We start from the raw sequence: 18505 nt of genomic DNA on the forward strand, positions 1-18505 counted from the left end.
AACTTTGATCACATACCGGACACACCTCAGTGGAATTGTAATTTTGAAGTTCATTTTCAGTTAAAGGTGCCATCGGTTTTGATGTAAGCAGTACGCTACCAATTACCTCAACCTCCTCCACCATTTTTTCCAGGAAGTGTTCGATTACATTTGGCCCGCGGTATATATATGCTTCATTTATTTTATCACGTCGCACAACAACATAGCCGAAACTATTAGGTTGATGAAGCTGGTACGGCGTTGTGGAGGAAAGTTCGGGATCCGGTTCGCAGTAGGAGAGTGGTTTGAGGAACGCCTCGAAATCTGCGACGATGATTGCAGGATGTTCCAACAATGCCTTGTGCATTTTGAATTCTTCGACTTCGTTCGTTTCGGGCATCAACATTCTAGCCGGTCTGTTGTCGCCGCAGTAAATTTTATGTTCGGCAAGTTTCTCGATAGCAATTTGACGTCCGGTGTATTTTCGATAATCGAGTTGTTTTTGATCGTCGAACGTGGTTAGGCATCTCGGACAAACTTCGATGTTGTTTGCATGCTTGGTTGATTGACTTCTGACCAAACGTGATAGTGAACGAATTAGCGTGTAGTGATGAACATCCTCGTTTGAAATGAGAAGGAGATTAATCACACGAGCATCATCATCGTCGATATCGCTTATCCTGACGGGATGCACAAGATATTTATCTGACGTGAAGGAATACACATTAATAGCGATGCGTTTTCCTTCACGATTTTCGAACTTTGTTATATCCGACAATGTCACCGGGTATTCAATGTCAGACATTACACTTTGAAAGTCGGTCTCGTATTGTTTGTAATTAGAAACCTGTTCTGGATGATTTGACCAATGAACAGGATGCAGTGCAGCCAATATACACCAAAGGAAACACTTTTTATCGCTGTTCTGTATATTTAACACAGCCCTCTTGTGTTGAATGTTCGGTGGAAGAGGAACGTAGCTGGAAGCGCGAAGAGGCGAGAATTGGTTCACGTAAACAGTTAACGTGTGAGGACTTCCACATAGAGACCATCCCGACCCTTTAGCCTCGAAATCGTCATGTTTCTTAACCAGCTCGTTGGAAACTTTATAATAGAAGTTGTCCAAATTTTCGACGTCCGCCAAATAAAGAGTCTGGTTTTTTGTACGATGATAAAAAATACTCGTTGTGCCATCAACTTTCTCGTATTCAGAAAACAGAACAACGTATACTTTTATAGAGTTGTTTTCAAGTTTATCTTTTAAAATATTTAGTACAGATGTTTTCGTTTCATCCAAGAAACTAAGAATGTCACGACCTGATTCTGACTTAATTGAAAAATCCTGGAGTTGGTCGTTAAATGCAGATCTAATTGGTTTGCGTTCATTAGATAATTTAATTTGCTTGGAAGTGGAAGCTTCCGTTTCTGAATTATTGATTTTCCTTTTCGATGTTCCTTGTTCGATCGATGGTTTGCAAATTTTGAGATGTTTACTTAAATTTGCAATGCTGATTATTTTTCCGCATCGAGCACAGGGCTTAGAAGGTAACGAACGATTAATTCTCGAACCTGTTTTGCTACATCTTGCCCTGTGTACCGATAAATTGTTCCTTGAGATTAGCTTCCCACAAGTAACACATTCAGTTTTATCATTTTTACGATTGAAACTGGTGGTGGATGCCATTGCTTTCTCCAAAATCACAGAAATCAAAAAGTCTAGTATATAGCGACACAATTTTCAGGTATGTTATTTTATATAGAATTTCTTGGAGTGATTACAAAACTCAAAAATTCAATCTACTGTAAATAGAATTTCAGGTATGTTATTTATATAGAATTTCTTGTGTGCGAATACAAAAACTCAAGAATTCAATCTACTGTAAATACAATTTTCAGGTATGTTATTTTATATAGAATTTCTTGGGGTAATTACAAAACTCAAAAAATGAATCTACTGTGAATATAATTTTCAGGTATGTTATTTTATATAGAATTTTCTCGGGGGCGAATACAAAACTCAAAATCCGAGACAGTCCAGTTTAACGTGTTCATATTTGAAAAAAAATTGCAAAATACCCCGACAACGTTTCAGCTACTAGGACCTCATTACCATGAGCCTAATCCTAGTAAGCCACATACACACCTGTTCTTCGTATCGCATATGCTAGTAAGTCAGATGACATATTGGGAGAATCACATTTCCCCCAATGATCCCACCACAACAAACGTCGCACATGCTAGAAGCGTCACATCAAGCTTCAGGTATGCATCGTGGTAATCACCGAAAGTTCGGCAACCCAACTCGACCCACATAGACTGAGCATGCTTGTACTCCTCGTCGGTAATACCTGAACCTCTCAACTGGCTGTAGAACTTATCCTGGGGAGGCAGCAACTCTTTTTCGAACTTGGAAGGGTCTGTGACGTATTCGTAGGGGTAGACCCCTTTACGTCTGATGAGTGCGACATCTAAGTTCGGGAAACTTGATGTAGTAATGGCTAGTTGGTCGTCTCTGAGCTTCCCAGCAAGAGCATCGATGCTTGCCTGGAGGAACCTCAGAGAGTCGAGGAACCGAAGCTCGATGCTGTTGCTTGAGTTGGGGATCGGCACCCACTTGCTGATGCTAATATAACGCTCCTCGTTCTGCGCCAGGACATTGATTCTCGCATTGTCGTACCCTAGATGTGTAACCAAGTGATGGAAATCATATCCCGAGCCATTGTGAAAAAAAACCGGTATTTCATCAGACGGTTTCTTATACTTGCAGCATAGCACGGCATAGAATTTAGTGGAGTATGTAGCCAATGCATCGTTGAGGATGGATATTATCTTAGCTCGCTCGCTCTCCAGAAAACTACGCACATCGCAGAAGCTGTCTGATGTTATGTTAAAGTCTTCTAATAAATGCTCAAACGCAATTCGGTCTGCTTTCTTCGTCAGCTTGACGCATTTGGTAGGTGGCGATGCATCGAGGGAGGTTACTTCTACCTTTCGCTTGGAAGGTTGCGGTAGAGATGTTCCAGTGCTCTTGCAAGTAAGCTGGTGTCGCTTGAAGTAGTCAATAGAAAAATTGTTTCCACACTTAGAGCACAGTTTGGTCGCACATATTCGCTTTCCCGGCACACAAGTACGACAGTGCCTTTGAAAATTTTTACTTGACACAGTAATTTGGCACGTAGGGCAATTTTTTTCAGAACGCATAATGCAGAGATTTTTTGGGGGTATGTTATTTAATACCAAATGCTGTGCAATGCAAAATATAATTGCTCACTTTTTTTTAACTATTTTCTATGACCTTACTTTGGGTTTTTTTTTTTCGCCAAATTATATGCTTCTAGTCTCCTATACAATACAATATACGTACAATATTGTCAACAGTATTATATTTCAGCAGGTCGCTTGTCCCCTAAACACTACAGCTCACAGGTCGGGAAAATCTGACATGAAAGCAGATAATACGCTTATGCCTTATTTATATATAATTTTCACGGGGCGTACAATATTGTCAACAGTATTATATTTGAGCGGGTCGGTTGTCGCCTAAACACTACAGCTCACAGGTTGGGAAAATCTGACATGAAAGTAGATAATACGCTTATGCCTTATTTATATATAATTTTCACGGGGCGTACAATATTGTCAACAGTATTATATTTGAGCGGGTCGGTTGTCGCCTAAACACTACAGCTCACAGGTTGGGAAAATCTGACATGAAAGTAGATAATACGCTTATGCCTTATTTATATATAATTTTCACGGGGCGTACAATATTGTCAACAGTATTATATTTCAGCAGGTCGCTTGTCCCCTAAACACTACAGCTCACAGGTCGGGAAAATCTGACATGAAAGCAGATAATACGCTTATGCCTTATTTATATATAATTTTCACGGGGCGTACAATATTGTCAACAGTATTATATTTGAGCGGGTCGGTTGTCGCCTAAACACTACAGCTCACAGGTTGGGAAAATCTGACATGAAAGTAGATAATACGCTTATGCCTTATTTATATATAATTTTCACGGGGCGTACAATATTGTTAAGAGCGTTAGTTTCCGTAGAGCTCTCTTTTTCCATCTTTCCTCTAAACAGTGAAGCTGTAGAAGACACAATTAGCTAACCTAGCATACGACATACCTTCCTAATTAATATGGATATTGTCACACATTCCTCTTATTTTATACTGTTGTAAATGGAAAAGATTATGTACGGTAAATGTTTTGTACATTATAGGAAAAAATGCAAAATATCCCCCAATTTTAATTCGAATCGAGTCGAATTTTTACATATTTCCACGCCGCCACATATTGTCCTATTTGCTTCTTTTACTTGCCTGGCTTAATTAACTCTCGCTAATTAGCATTTTTTTGGAAGAAGTCAACTAGAACAACATATGGCGGTATGAGAAATATGTAAATTAAAGAACATTTTAGCAATATATGGGCCCTAGCAATTAGCTTCGTCGACTAAGAGTACTCCTTCAAACATCTTCAGCTAGATCGTATTACTACGCGAGGACGTTTAAAATTTTTGGGTGTTGAAAAAGTTTGACCCTACTTTTTATTTCTATTGTTTGCTAATAGATGGCGCTAATAGTACCCCCTCCCCTCCCCTCTCCCCTCTTCTCCTCTGCTGTATGACAAATAGCACAAACATAAAAATCAAGATTTTGGAGAGCAAAACATAAAATTTGCATGCATCTGATGTCGAACCGGGAACTTTTATCTTTCGGGGAGTCAACATTATTTTTTTACTCAGTCGTCATATAACATGAACACACGCAAACATTCACATGTGCTTTTATTATTTTGTGTTCGGTAAGTACAAGTATATTCTTACATAAATTATTGTTTAATTTAATAAATTGTAAACTCAAAACCTGCTATACTAACACTCCTTCTGTCTATTGAAAGCGAATGTTGCGTGCATGCGGAAATAACACAGAAAAAAAAAAGCGGATGGAAGCAATTTAAAATCAGTGGAGCAAGGTCAGTATTACGAGAGCGTAAAAACACGTGTTTTCATTCAACTTCGAAAAATAAGAATAAATGTGTGCATACAGAACACATATGCTTTCTTTTCACAGTTGTAAAATCATATTAAATTGTACATGAAGTAAGTTACGGGAAGACTCTTTCTTTTATGTCTGTGTATATGTTGTACAATTAGGTACAAGTATTGTACAATTAGGTACAAATTGTTGTACAATTATTTCCCCCAGTTGCCCAGTTAAAGTTGGGGGCACAACACTGGTACTATTTGTAATCACAGTGCTTACTCATGTATTTTGTTTAATATTTTATTTCAAATTCACTGTCAGAAACTAGTGTTGCCAGTTCCTGGATGTAGGTTTACCTACTCTGTTGGTTGTCACTGTCAAGTTTTTACTATTCGTACAGCATAAAAAAGCTATAACCCCCCTCTCAAAATATATACATTGTATACGCCAAGATGCCCAATAGCCTGGCAACACATCATGAAAAAACATGCCAAGAAGACCCAGTGGGTTTATAAGTCAGTGCTGCCAATTCCTATTTGTAGGTTAGCTTAGCCAGTGAAAGATCATATAGTAGAATTTTTGTAAAGTGGGTGTTTGCGAGTTCCACGATGTCTTGCCCGAGGATACCCTATGCAGCGTCATCCTGATTGCGGAGAAGTCCTTCGCCTACGACGTGAAGAACGAGAGGGTGACGGAACAGTTTTAAAATTCATAAAAAATTGCCACATACTAAAAATCAACATCCAACACATTTTAGGTTATATAAAATTTGTGAAAACCTTATAATACTGAAATATTAAAACAAACAGAGTCCCTTGTAGGTTAGTTCGGTGCGTAAATAAAAAAATGATAGGTTAAGTTATATCACTTAGGATCGTAAAAAAAATTAAAAAATCGTAAAAAAAAAAGGATAGGTTAAGTTGTATCACGTAAGATCGTGATATACCTACCAAGTATAAATGGAAAAAATGAGTGCAGTGAAAATTTGTACTAAAACATCGCTAAACGCTATAACATCGACAAAAAATTGTCAAAATATGTCAAAAACTTATATTCGATTGATAAAAAAAAATACCTACAAAATATGATCCTCAAATGATGACGTTCAAACAGTGCATAAATAAAAAAAATGATAGGTTAAGTTATATCACTTAGGATCGTAAAAAAAATTAAATAATCGTAAAAAAAGGATAGGTTAAGTTGTATCACGTAACATCATAATATACCTACCAAGTATGAGTGGAAAAAAAATGAGTATAGTGAAAATTTGTACTAAAACATCGCTAAACGCTAAAACATCGACAAAAAATTGTCAAAATATGTCAAAAAGTGATATTCAATTGATAAAAAAAGAGGATACCTACAAAGTATTGCGTTGAAACAACTAATATACACTACTAACGACAAAGAAATTCTTACATTGCTAAACGTAAAGGTGTTACGTCCCCAGTTCCCATATTAAAATGTTGTAGTTAGGTCTTGAATACCTCAAAAATTTCTCGAAGAGTGCTATAATGTTTTGTTAGTTTGTTGCATTCCCATTGAACGACATTTTCGTTACCTAACGACTGTTTACATTAGAGAAGTGATTTCGCATTCGTCGTGTAGAAAATAGCACATCTGGTGCTGAACAGTTATCTCAGTTTTCCTCTGGTGCTCTCCGCCAACGAATGTGTGTCGCTGGGAGGATTTCGGTTTCAATGAGGTTTAGCCACACTGGTAACACTTTCGGAGGATTGTAGGTCCTGGGAAGCTCCATTTGCACACAAGGCCGCCCGCGCGGAACAGGACTAGATGCGACAGGCGATAGTCTCCATTTTCCACGTTCTGAAGCACAGATTATATATTCCGTGGATGATGTTTGAACCAGAAAGACGTCAGACTTAAAGATGGATGAGGTAAAAAATATGGCTCCTGTGCGAGGACCCGTCACTTCACTGGTCAGCTCAGCAAGCAAATGAGGTCTCAGCAATGTGAGTTCTTGTAGGTTGGCTGCCTGACTCCTGTGTTGAAGCTATAAATCGACAGAAGTTGTTGAAATTCTGGCCACAACCACCTCACCGCCATAATCCGACCATAAATACCATAGGCGAACGAGACCCAAGAAGACGCATTCACAAAATGCCTAGAGATAATTAAGAACAAATCTAATATGCCAGTTTATTAATGTAATCTAATGGAAATGAAAATTAAGCAGTGTTATATCTGGAAAGTACTTGGATGAGTGACAGTCTACCGAATCAAACCATTTCAATTACTGTTAATTAAGTTTACTACATAAAACTCGTCATGTTCGGAGGAAATTAAATTAGTAGTATTGCTCCTACTATCTGGTCCTAAGGCAATACGTGGCAATAGAAATATAATTATACAATGCTTCAAGATTCCCATACCCAACTAACAGAGAGCCGTGCGAAACGGAATGTAAGAGACAAAAATAAGAATTGCAACCAAGACATGGAGATGAGGCCACAATACGAACTAGAAGGCAGGGCAACAAAGTTGTCGAAACTTCGAAATGCCATAACCCACCATGAAAAGTCCTGATCTTGATATACTTGTGGACTAAGCTTGAAAATAACAATCCTCCTGCAAGAACTCTTCTTGTGCGACATATCTGACTTTTCAAAATGAAGATGTCGCCACTGTTTAGCAATGAGCCCAGACTTTCTGTCCACACACTTCTCCAACATTGTGGAAGACTTGACGCTACGAAAATTAAAAATAAATAAGAAGAAATAGAAATAATTTATAATTACGGTTAATTAGAATTCGCCAAGGGATTGAATTTCATTTAGAGACGATGTCAGGGCTAGATCATTAACTCAAGTGCTATAACTGCTGCACTTCGCTAGAACGGGGTGAATTGTCTATTAAAGCACAGTCAGTCGACCTTATCACTGCGCGTTTATAAATACGCACTGTAGAATAGTGTATTGTTTTGTGCTTACTGGAAACAATTTACTTATTGCCTGCTACAGGATTCCAACCTTCTTCTACTTGCAGGTAGACAGCTCCTATCGAATGTCCAGAGGTTGAGAAATGTGTTCCCGGTGCTGCTAACCGTCGCGGCTAGGCTGTCAACCATCGTTCCTATCATGCTGGGCGGAATGGTTGTCCTCACATCCATGGCCGTGTATTCCAAGCTGGCTGCTCTCCTAAGCGGGTTCGTGCTGCTGGCCATGGTGTTTGGGAGACCTCGGAAGCCATCCCCGCCCTTCCCCCCTCGACCGCAGGTTCACATCTACCCACCCTTCTTGCCCTTTCCCCCCCAGCTTCCTGGATATGGCAATCACATGGGCTTCCCTCCTCAGGGATTCTTAAACTTTCCACCTGCTCATTCCTTCGGGACTCAGGCTTTCCCGGCACTCCAGCCTCATCCACCGTCGCTCGTGGGAGGATACGGCAATGTGCATTCCTCCTCTGAGGATACTTATGGGGGGCAGTCGTACCCATATGAGACGAGCAGTGCTTACAATAGTGGTGTTGCATACCAGGACCAATCCAGTTACTCGCAGGATCCCAACACTCATTACGGATACGACACCGACAGCTACCGCCAACCAGAGGTTTCAAGTCAATACTGGGAGACGCAGGGCGGTTGGCAGAAGAAGATGTTTCAGTCCGCACCAACAAATAACAGCTTGTCATTTGTCACCAACACCACCAGATCAACCCGGGCTCCCTTAGCGTCTAGTGTTCGAACCAAACCCAGGATCTTCAGGATACTTTCTCGCGCCCCTTTCGAACCAGCACTTCTTCGGCCACTGCATTTAAATCTAGGATCTCATGTTCTACGACACAAGGCACCAAAAATGAAGCACTATGTACGTGGTTCTTACGGATCGTTTGAACGAAGCTCTGATGATTCGTCTGATTCAAGGAATGTAACTACTGAAGCTCATCCAATTGATTTCACTGGCACATCCAACTCAACTGACTCACCCATTGAGGTTGCAACTGAACATCTGATCACTGATCACTTCTGGGTGCCAGAACCTTTCACAGAGAAGCACACAGCTGAACTGTTGGCTACTACTAAGTCCCCAGATGGAACATCGTCCACCGAGTCGGCACAGGGGATAACTGAACAGAACGAACATTTCTCAACAACGGAATTCTCCGCAGAATGGTCTTCAACAGGAGTCTCCACTTCGGAGGAATCGACCGAGAAAGGATTCGTCGAACAGAGCACGATGGGAGCATTTACTGCTCAGGAACATTCCACGGAAACAGTATCGTAACGTAACTGCTATATCACAATACCAAAAGTCAGTCATACACAGATTAAGACTACGTTGATGAATGGAAGGTACTTAACTCGCAGGATTCTATTCAGCTTGTTTCGAGGAAGTAATCTATTGTTGGTTGTGTGTGTTAGCGGTATTAAGTCTGTTTTGCCATTTATTTTGATATATAAACTTAAAATTTGGAATGAAACTTGTTTCTCTCAGACATTTGTGTCAAAAATCTATCACATAACGAACAGTCACATTGTGCTACACAATAGCCACGATCATATCCTTGTACAGAATGTATATATAAAATTTGTAAAGATAATTTGTTCATGAAGTAAAAATGATTTTTCTACTTCATAAGTCACGTTGCTGTTCATAGATGAGTGCATGCTTATTTATTTTATATTTATTTTGTACAGTGTCTGCATATGTTAAGATATAAAGTTTTTAAGAAAATCAATTCAATTTAGTTTTCTTTGATGTCTCCAGCCAATTGATCTAGTTGTATATTATTGATAAACTGAAAATGAATTGATGGTTGAAATTACTTATTACCATTTAACATGCGAGTACAGTGGGATTCATGAGTATTACCGAGCAAATTGTCCATCACTATGTTTGTGCACTTTATATGACCCAATGAGAGCTTCAAGAATTAAAAAAAACTCAAGACAAGATGTTTAAAACTTGTGCACCAACATACATAAAAATACATAGCTTAAAAACACACAGGACGTAAGGGAAAAATTAATGAAAATAGTCATGGACAATTTGCCGAGTAATGCTAGTGGATCCCACGGTATTGTACTGAATGCCTGCAATCCAATTCGTATTCAAATATTTGATATTGGATGCAAAATGCAAATAATGTAAAAATATTAAAGAATTTAAACTTGTTATAAAATATTTCGAACAATAGTGGAATCTTCCACATATCTATACATTCTATGTATATCCAGAACTCACTTCAGTTACTAACTAACCAAGAATTAGTAAAGTATATTTTTCCAAATGGCACAATGCGTCCACCTTTATATTTCAAGAAATTAGATTCAAGTTATTGCCTTAATATTTCTCCTGAAATCAAAAAGGTAATGTTGACAGTTAAATTGTAATTATGGACATATATGTAAATATATGCATGGCTCTAACTTCTGAATGCAGATATGTTTAAAAGTATACACTTTCTTTAGCTGCAGGCAGCAATTCTTGAAACAAAGGTAATACATCAGACATGCTGTGTGGTAAGATCCCAAGGCAATACTTATGGGACATATACCTTCCAGAGAATGGATCCTGTGTCGTCAGAGAACTTTTCAGTATAATTAAATTCTCTGTCCACTCAATATCCTAGGACAAAATATTAAGTCTACCTCTTCCATAACTTCGCTGGATATCGAACCTTTCTCAGCAAAGTCTTTCTAAAACGTCTATTGTTTGAGAAACAGCTTTGATATAAATTTTCCAGAATCACATATTTTAAGTATACTTAGAAAATTTATGAATTCCTGTGTGGATTCCATCCTTAGTTATCTAAGGAAGCTTAACGCCGCAAGTCTATTTTGCATTTAAAAATTAAAGGCAACTATAGAAGTTACTTTCAACACATCTAGGTATAATTCTCGGTTTCTCAAATTGAATGTCCAGAAGGAAAAATCCCATGTCATGCAACAGAGTAAGATCCATTTCAGGAAGTCTCGAAGTGAAAATGTTAAAATTGTCTCTCTATTTACCTGAATTCCTTGAAAGTTTTCAATGCTCCCAACAAAATCCATGCCATCACATCATTCACACCCCAACCCAAAAGAAGGTTTTGTTTCCCAGCCTGACAAATTTTGAAGTATTTGAATACCAATTTATAAACCTAGGTTAACTTTAAAATTATCTAAATCTACCTATTGTAAATCCATAGAGTTAGCACATTATCAAGCCATTCTCATAGATGTTCACGTTCCGCAAGCACATGCTTATTAAATTTGCTTTGACATTATTAATGATAGTGCCTGATAGAAACTTCTATAATGTTTGAGAACATACACATTGGTATAACGAATGCTACGACAGTACATACTGAGTACTGTAGCTACATAAGATGCAACTAATAAAAAGGTAGTCAAAAAATAAAATAAATCAATTTTAAGTAGATTTCTGCTTCTTTTAAGTTAATTGGGACGACCAGGATGAATGACAATTGGACGAAATTACCCAGGTTGCTACTCGAACCCAGAACTTTTAGTGGCGAAATCGTAAGTCGATCACTCAACATATTTGGGTACCATTAATAAATGCCACAATATACTGACTATATGGTATAACTGTTTATTTTTGGATACTTACCATTCTGTACGTGTAACGTAACATGTAGTAACTCTAGTAGCTCTAAGGCTATCTTCTCTCTCTTGTTGCAGGTAGACAGGCAGAAGAGCTTCAGAGTCACCGCTTGCCCATGTTGATGCCACTCATTCTGAATATCCTGGCGAGAGTAGCAGCCATAATCCCGATAGTGATTGGAGCCATCCTGGCACTCATTACACTGATCACCTTTTCCAAAATCGCTGCCGTGATGACCGGCCTCATGATTATGTACACCCTGTGGGGACGGCGCCGCTCTTCTTCGTACCCAGCGACGCCTCCTCCTCCGCAGATACACATATACCGCCCTGTACTCCCCTACGTCTCTCCTTTCCAGCTTCCTCAACTTCTCGCATATGCCAATTACTTGGGTTATAACCCTCTTGCTGCAAACGGTTATCCTCCAACTACTCCGTTCTCGAACTACGCACCGCAACCCAGCCAACCAGAGACTGAAGGATATAAACTTCCATACGATGGTGGCACCTCCTCCTATTCATCTCAGCCGCATCAGTCCCAACCACACACATACGGAGCGAACAGTGGATACAACTTCGGTCCATCGTACAATCATCTCAGCAGCGCACAGTACTTGCCATCCAACAACCGTCATCACTTTAGCACAGGCACTTTCAACCAACCAGCTGATCGACACCAATATTGGAGCTCGTCGCATCCAGGACGTTTTTCGGAGAATCAAAAGGTGTTCCAAGTCATTTCGACTCAAACAAATCCTGTGAATGCCAATGCAGGAAAGGTGATCAACAATCCTGGCGGAGACCTGAACCAAGCCGCGTCCGCTGTGAGCGTTCGCACAGCTCCTGCAGTCTTTGGGGTGTTGCCTCCTGCTCCAGCCGATCCAAATCTTCTCAGTCCTTTGGTGTTGAATCTAGACCCCCGTCGCTGGGACTCTCCAGATGGCTCTAGCACTGCAGATTCTTCTAAAGCAGACGCAAAAGAAAATGGTGAACAAGAAACAAACAGGCGATCAGGAAGATCAGATTCGGCTTCAAGATCAGGAGTCAATGAAGATCCCATGGAAGGTTCTGAAACTGAACGATTCTTTGCAAGTTATGCAGAGAAGTTATTGGCCGAGAAGGAAATACGTGATGGAGTTACGACCGAACGGTTTACGTTAAGTCAATCAGTGAACAAAATTGAACCAGCGGAAGAAGAACATGAGGTAATTGAGTCAGTGGAAAGGTTATCAACAGAGAGATGGTTAACTGACCAATCCACTACAGAAAGGAACACGGTGACAGCATCAACAGATGGGCATGAGGTGTCGACACCCACGATAACCGAAAGCATGGTTGTAACATCGACGACTGAAGAAATATCGACTGAACCGTTCACGACAACGGAATATCCGAGGCAAACAATTTCATAGTGCCCTAGTTCATCAACGCATCTATCATCTATCGGCAGAGAGTCTGAAAAGCACATGATGACGTAACAAAGCATAAAGTCAGAATGCTGGAAAGGAATCAAGTATTCAGAACTTCGAGCTTCGAAGGTCATTTTAGCAGGTAGCTGTGAGAAACTTGAAGGAATACAACCAAAGTGATTACGCATTGATATATTATTTCGTTAACAACTCGTTTATCTGCTCTCCATCTTTGTAGCTTTGTTAAGCCAACCATCCAACAAACTGAAAGGGAAGGATCTTGTTAAATTTTGTAAAATTTGTTGCCTTCAAAGTACACATTTTCCTAGAAATGTAATATTCTACCCATCTTCATATTGTATATTTTGGGAAGTAAGAAATAATTCTGTGTTCTAATGTTACCTGGCTGAATATGACTGACCGAAATGAATATGTACAGGATAATCTACCTGCGACTGCTTCCAATTTCACTAATGTACAAAACTTGACCCGAACAAGCCTAAGACGATTGTTTTTATATTCCACCAATATATTGCAAAACTGGCTTGCTTATAGTTACTCATTAAAACAGCAAATACGCCATATATTTTAGGTGTTAATTGCAAAGATTCAAAGCTGCCGTGTTTATTTGGGTTGCGTAAGATTTTGTTATTGGAATTATCAGATCCTACATATTTTGTGTTGTTCTCAAGAAGTGTGATATAGTTCCATGCAGTCATAAATGTATCAGTAAAAATTAATCCATATTTTTGCTGATTTCTTATATTTCGTAAAGTCTAGCAAATTGAACACTAAGAAGTTTCCAAGTACAAGGGAAATACATTATGTCATATTCGACAAACAACACGACAAAGTACGAGTATGAGAACCATTCTGGTATCAGTCACCAACCAATTTTTTGAAAGGTGTGTCAATGGCTCATAGTTCCTGGCGTATTTATAAACATTTCCATACACAATCAGTTTCATGGTTTGCAAACAGTACATGCAGAAATCGGACATAAGTCTAAATGTCACAAGACGGTGAAATATTTTTCAAAGAAATAGTATCATTCGAGTTATTACACTCTGCCGAAGATTTGTTGTAATACATTTTTCAATATAAGCTTTTTGTGATGAAATGCCTTGCAATTCACTCTGCTATCTTTGGTTGTTCACATGTTAAAAGTAAATAGTCTTTTATTGCTTGTCTCAGGGATTTTTCACTTCGTAATTTATTTTGTGTCAACTCATTGATGTATATGTAAGTATTAACCAAATACTTTATATGGTCATTGTATCTTAATGTAGATGTCCAGAAATATGCTTCTTGTAATTTATGATAGGCAACATCTATAAAAGAGAAATTACAACTGACCCACTGCGTACTAGCAGTGTAAGAACTTGTTCTTGGAAACAAATTGAAAATGAGCCAGAGGATTTTCATTGGATTCTTGTGCTAGTTTGCACTCTCACAGTTTAAATACAGGAAATCTACAACATAACATGTCACTACACACAGGCGCAATGTAATTCTTCCCACTGGTCGAGTCTTTGTCGCTCTGCGTTGCATCATCTTTCTTGCAGACTTTGGAGGGTACCTGTGTAGTGGGGTGTGGGTGCTTCAAACTTCTGCGTCAAGTCCAAAATTCCAGCAGGAATTCAAATATCCTTCCTTTTCACCCTGATGCGTTCTATTATTTGCGTGTTACAATACAGCTACCTAACGTTGTCGTGTTTCTTCATGCTACTGCTGAAGGAGAAATGTCAAAACTTAAAGAGCGAGGCATTGCAGTTAGTAGCAAAGTAAGTTTAGAACGCATACACAGGAAATCGAACACGGGGCACCTTGATTTCAAGGCGGCGGCGTTGACCACTACGATATCGAGGAGACCCTTGCCCTCGGTAGCGACAAGACCTTCAAGGTCTGGCCACGCAATTCGGGGATGGTGCAGGAACGCAGGTTTTCCATTCACGTACGTTGTCCGAGTTGTGGTTAGTGCAATAGAAATGAAGATGCTTGTCTATATATCTTCGTAACGTGTCACGAGCAGGTCACTTCAACCCAAATCTCTGTTCCTGAACAATCCCTAAAACATGTGGTCCATAATTCGCGCCGTTTCTGACTAAAAATCCCCGCTACGCAAAGGAAATTTGTAGAGAAGTGCATTAATTTCTATTATACTAATCGCAATTCGGATAACGTACGTGAACCGAAAGACGTCGGTTCCTGAATCATTAGTATGCAATGTTAATTGAATCCATTGCCTGGTGCTTTTAACTATACTTATTCTGACACTTAGTTTCGAGGCAGCTCCTCTTCTATAATCGTCAGGTGAACAAATTTCGTTTTGCCTGTAGTGAAGATCGAACCTACGAACCAAGTACTCCACGGCGCACCCTGGTTAGCGCACCGAGTCTATCGTAGGTTCGATTCCCACAACCGGCAAAAATAATTTGTTCACCTGAAGACGAGTATAGTTAAAAGCACCAGGCAATGGATTCAATTAACTTTTCATGGCAAATGTAGAAAATATGTCACCAATGTTCGTAGAACAATCGTCTAAACCATCCATGAAACGTGTAGCCAAATCTTTACTCGCCAATCGGCCCAGTGTATCCAACGAGTAAACACCAACACAGCCAGCAGACGTCCACGAGTTGGTCCGAATCCAACACATTTCACAACGTAGCCCGACTGGTCACAATGACCCAAATGTATATAAATCCACACCTGATTTAGATAGGCTACTAAACTGGTTGCAGACTGAAACACTTAAGTAACGAACAAACATTAACTGATAATAACGAAACTTGCTCCATCACACATGGGCCTCAAATATTAAAATTGCCTTTTTCCTGATTGAAGCCATTCCTCCCCTTTCATATCCCTTTCCCAAATATAGTGTGTTTTTAATTGAAAAATTCAGTTTGGAATCAAATTCATACAGAAGAAACTGCTGTACACAAATGCGCAGTGTAAAATTGGTTGAAGTTCTGCGCAGGAATCACCCATTTACTAATTCTTCCCTCAATTTGGCAACTTCGGTGACAACGTGGCTAAGTCTCCTAGCAAATCTTGCCTTCTTCATTCACAATGAAACTGGCTTCCCACGATCTTCAAACGTCCTATGAAAAGGGCATCGAGCACCCACACATCCTCACACACATGGACATGCACATTTTTTTCCTAATAAGTCGAGGCAAAGTGCATATCTTTTTCATTCACTACATTCGTTGGAAAATACAAGATGGCATACTGATTCGCTAATGCTGTGAATAGAATGTTGGTCCACCCATAATTTGCAACACTGTTTATGTACAGAGTGTCTAGAAAACTGTTTAGTTCTCATGTAAAAATAATATAATATTAAGAGTTGATGTGCAATTTCAAGAACGGACTTAGTGTTCTTATATTCCAGTCAAAGGAATTAGAATTTCAAAGCAACCAAACCATGGGTTGTAATTGAGATCGTTTCTGTTTGGAGTGATTTAATACATAAAATTATGTTAACACAGACTATGGTGATGGAATTTTGCACAAGGTACAGTTGCCATACCACCAACCCAATATATAGAAGTTGGGAAACTAAAGACATACACTAGACTAAAGAAGAAGGATAATCAGAAAATCAACGCACCTATAAGAAGACTAATAATAGCCGCAAAATGTAAATATCCTAAACAATACTGTATTTAGTGTAAATAATTATATTTTTTGTATCAGCTACTGGTGTAAATACATGAACATTGTGCTGTCTGATAACTTGTGTAGCTGTGAAGTTTCAGACCTTGGTAGTGAGTGTGTGGATATGTGTATTTGTGATTTGAATGTTGATTGATTTGTATTTATTTTGAGAAGTGTAAATTTGATCCGATGTCTATTTTAATTATAGTTGTAAGTTCACAATAAATATTAATTTTATGCCCTGTGCGTTTTGTTTTATTCCTTGTGTTGTCATATTAGTGTGCAATTATAATGATAAAAGCACCAAATCTGATCAGCCTAACCTACACACGTAGTAAGCATATAGGAGAGGTACTTAAACCCTGACAATGACGAATGCATGATATTTACTAATATTGAGATTTAAAAAAAATAATTCCTAGAGTAAACTTGAGAATATCGTTATGTGCATCTGTTTAGTCTACGGAAGGTGAAAGTCACGATATAAAGTTTGCTATCTAAGACATGGGAAAATAAAACATAACCATGTGTACAGTAGGATCCATTAGTATTACCTAGCAAATTGTCTATCACCATGTTCGTGCATTGTTTTTCACCCATAAGAGCTTCAAGAATTAAGAGAAAACTCAAAGCAAGCTGTTGACAACTTCTGCACCAGCATACATAAAAATCCATCGCTTAAAATCACATAGAATGTGAGAGAAAAATGAATTATAATAGTCATGGACAATTTGCACGGGAATAGTCATGGATCTCACTGTACAGTGTATCCGGAAGAAATACTGTCAATATGAAATTGATCCTGAAGCGAATATTTAGACAGTGTGGCTAATCCAATATAGTATATGGGCCCCTAACAAATATTTTCCACAACGCTAAAAAAAAATCAGGGATTTTTGTTCGTAGTCTGAAGTGCAGGTGGCCAATATGCTCACAATTTAAACATTATTTTAACATTTAAAACTAATTTATATATTTCGTATTGTTATCTAAGAACAATAAGTAGAGCATGTCGAAGACTGAAACCAAGAATTATGGGAGGCCAATAAAAGTTTCTAAATTAGTGTATCTTTTCATTTCTTATATACCACTGGTGCGATGTTGTCAGTATATTTAATTACAAAACTGGGTATGTTCAATATGTATCAAAGTAGGCATTTTAAACCATATATTTTATTCATTTTTATTGAATTTTGACCTGTGGGGAATTTACATTCTTTCATATAAAATCACATTTCACTTCATAATTTCACTATAATTAATCAAATAGTGCATTAATTTTCATTAAAATATTTGAACACGATTTGTACGTAGTACCTTGTTTAGAATCTTTTTAAGTGTCAGAACAATCCATGAAGTAAAGAGAGATCCGATTAGATTCGAAGCACAAGGCTCCATGGGCGTCGCCAGAAAGTTTTGCAGGGGGGGGGGGGGTTGGCCAAATGATAAAAGTTGAAAAATAATAAGTATTATCACCACGGTTATAAATGTTATTATACAATAATAAATATTATAAACTAATAAAGATAAATTTTATTCGAAATAATAATAATAATTATTAATTACTATTATTATTATGTAAATGGGGAGACTCGATCCACCAAACGAGTGAATAACTGCACAACTATTTTCCATTATTTCTTTTGCATTTTATGCAGTTAGTATCTGAAAAGCATTTTGATATTAACTTTTCCACGTCTCGTTCAAGAAAAGACTTTAAATGTTAGGGGGATTTTTTTTTTCATAAAGTTTGTTTGTGACCTCTCCCCACAACTCAATTATTAGAATTTTGAAAACTGTGGAACCATGTGTTCTTTGAAATTGTAGAATATAACCTTTTTCCTGTATTTTTCACTCAATGTTTTCGATCCAATGCATTTTT

The 18505-nt window shown here is 38.4% G+C and overlaps 1 protein-coding gene across 2 annotated transcripts in view; it reads left to right on the forward strand.

Annotated features, from left to right (window-relative positions):
- The window catches only part of LOC145981376 (uncharacterized), an 88517-nt gene extending 73148 nt beyond the window's left edge, over window positions 1-15369 (forward strand). Inside the window, exon 2 of one of the 2 annotated variants that reach the window (XM_083114614.1) lies at window positions 11627-15369. In XM_083114614.1, coding sequence (XP_082970740.1) covers window positions 11627-12960 — 1334 coding nt within the window. In that variant the 3' untranslated portion in view covers window positions 12961-15369. Of the gene's footprint in view, window positions 1-7986; window positions 9578-11626 lie in introns of those variants that run through there. The other variant, XM_083114615.1, reaches the window with a different exon arrangement.
- Window positions 15370-18505: the final 3136 nt, after the last annotated feature.

The sequence above is a fragment of the Lepisma saccharinum genome, chromosome 29 (assembly GCF_977018435.1).
Source record: "Lepisma saccharinum chromosome 29, izLepSacc3.1, whole genome shotgun sequence".
Classification (NCBI taxonomy): domain Eukaryota; kingdom Metazoa; phylum Arthropoda; class Insecta; order Zygentoma; family Lepismatidae; genus Lepisma; species Lepisma saccharinum.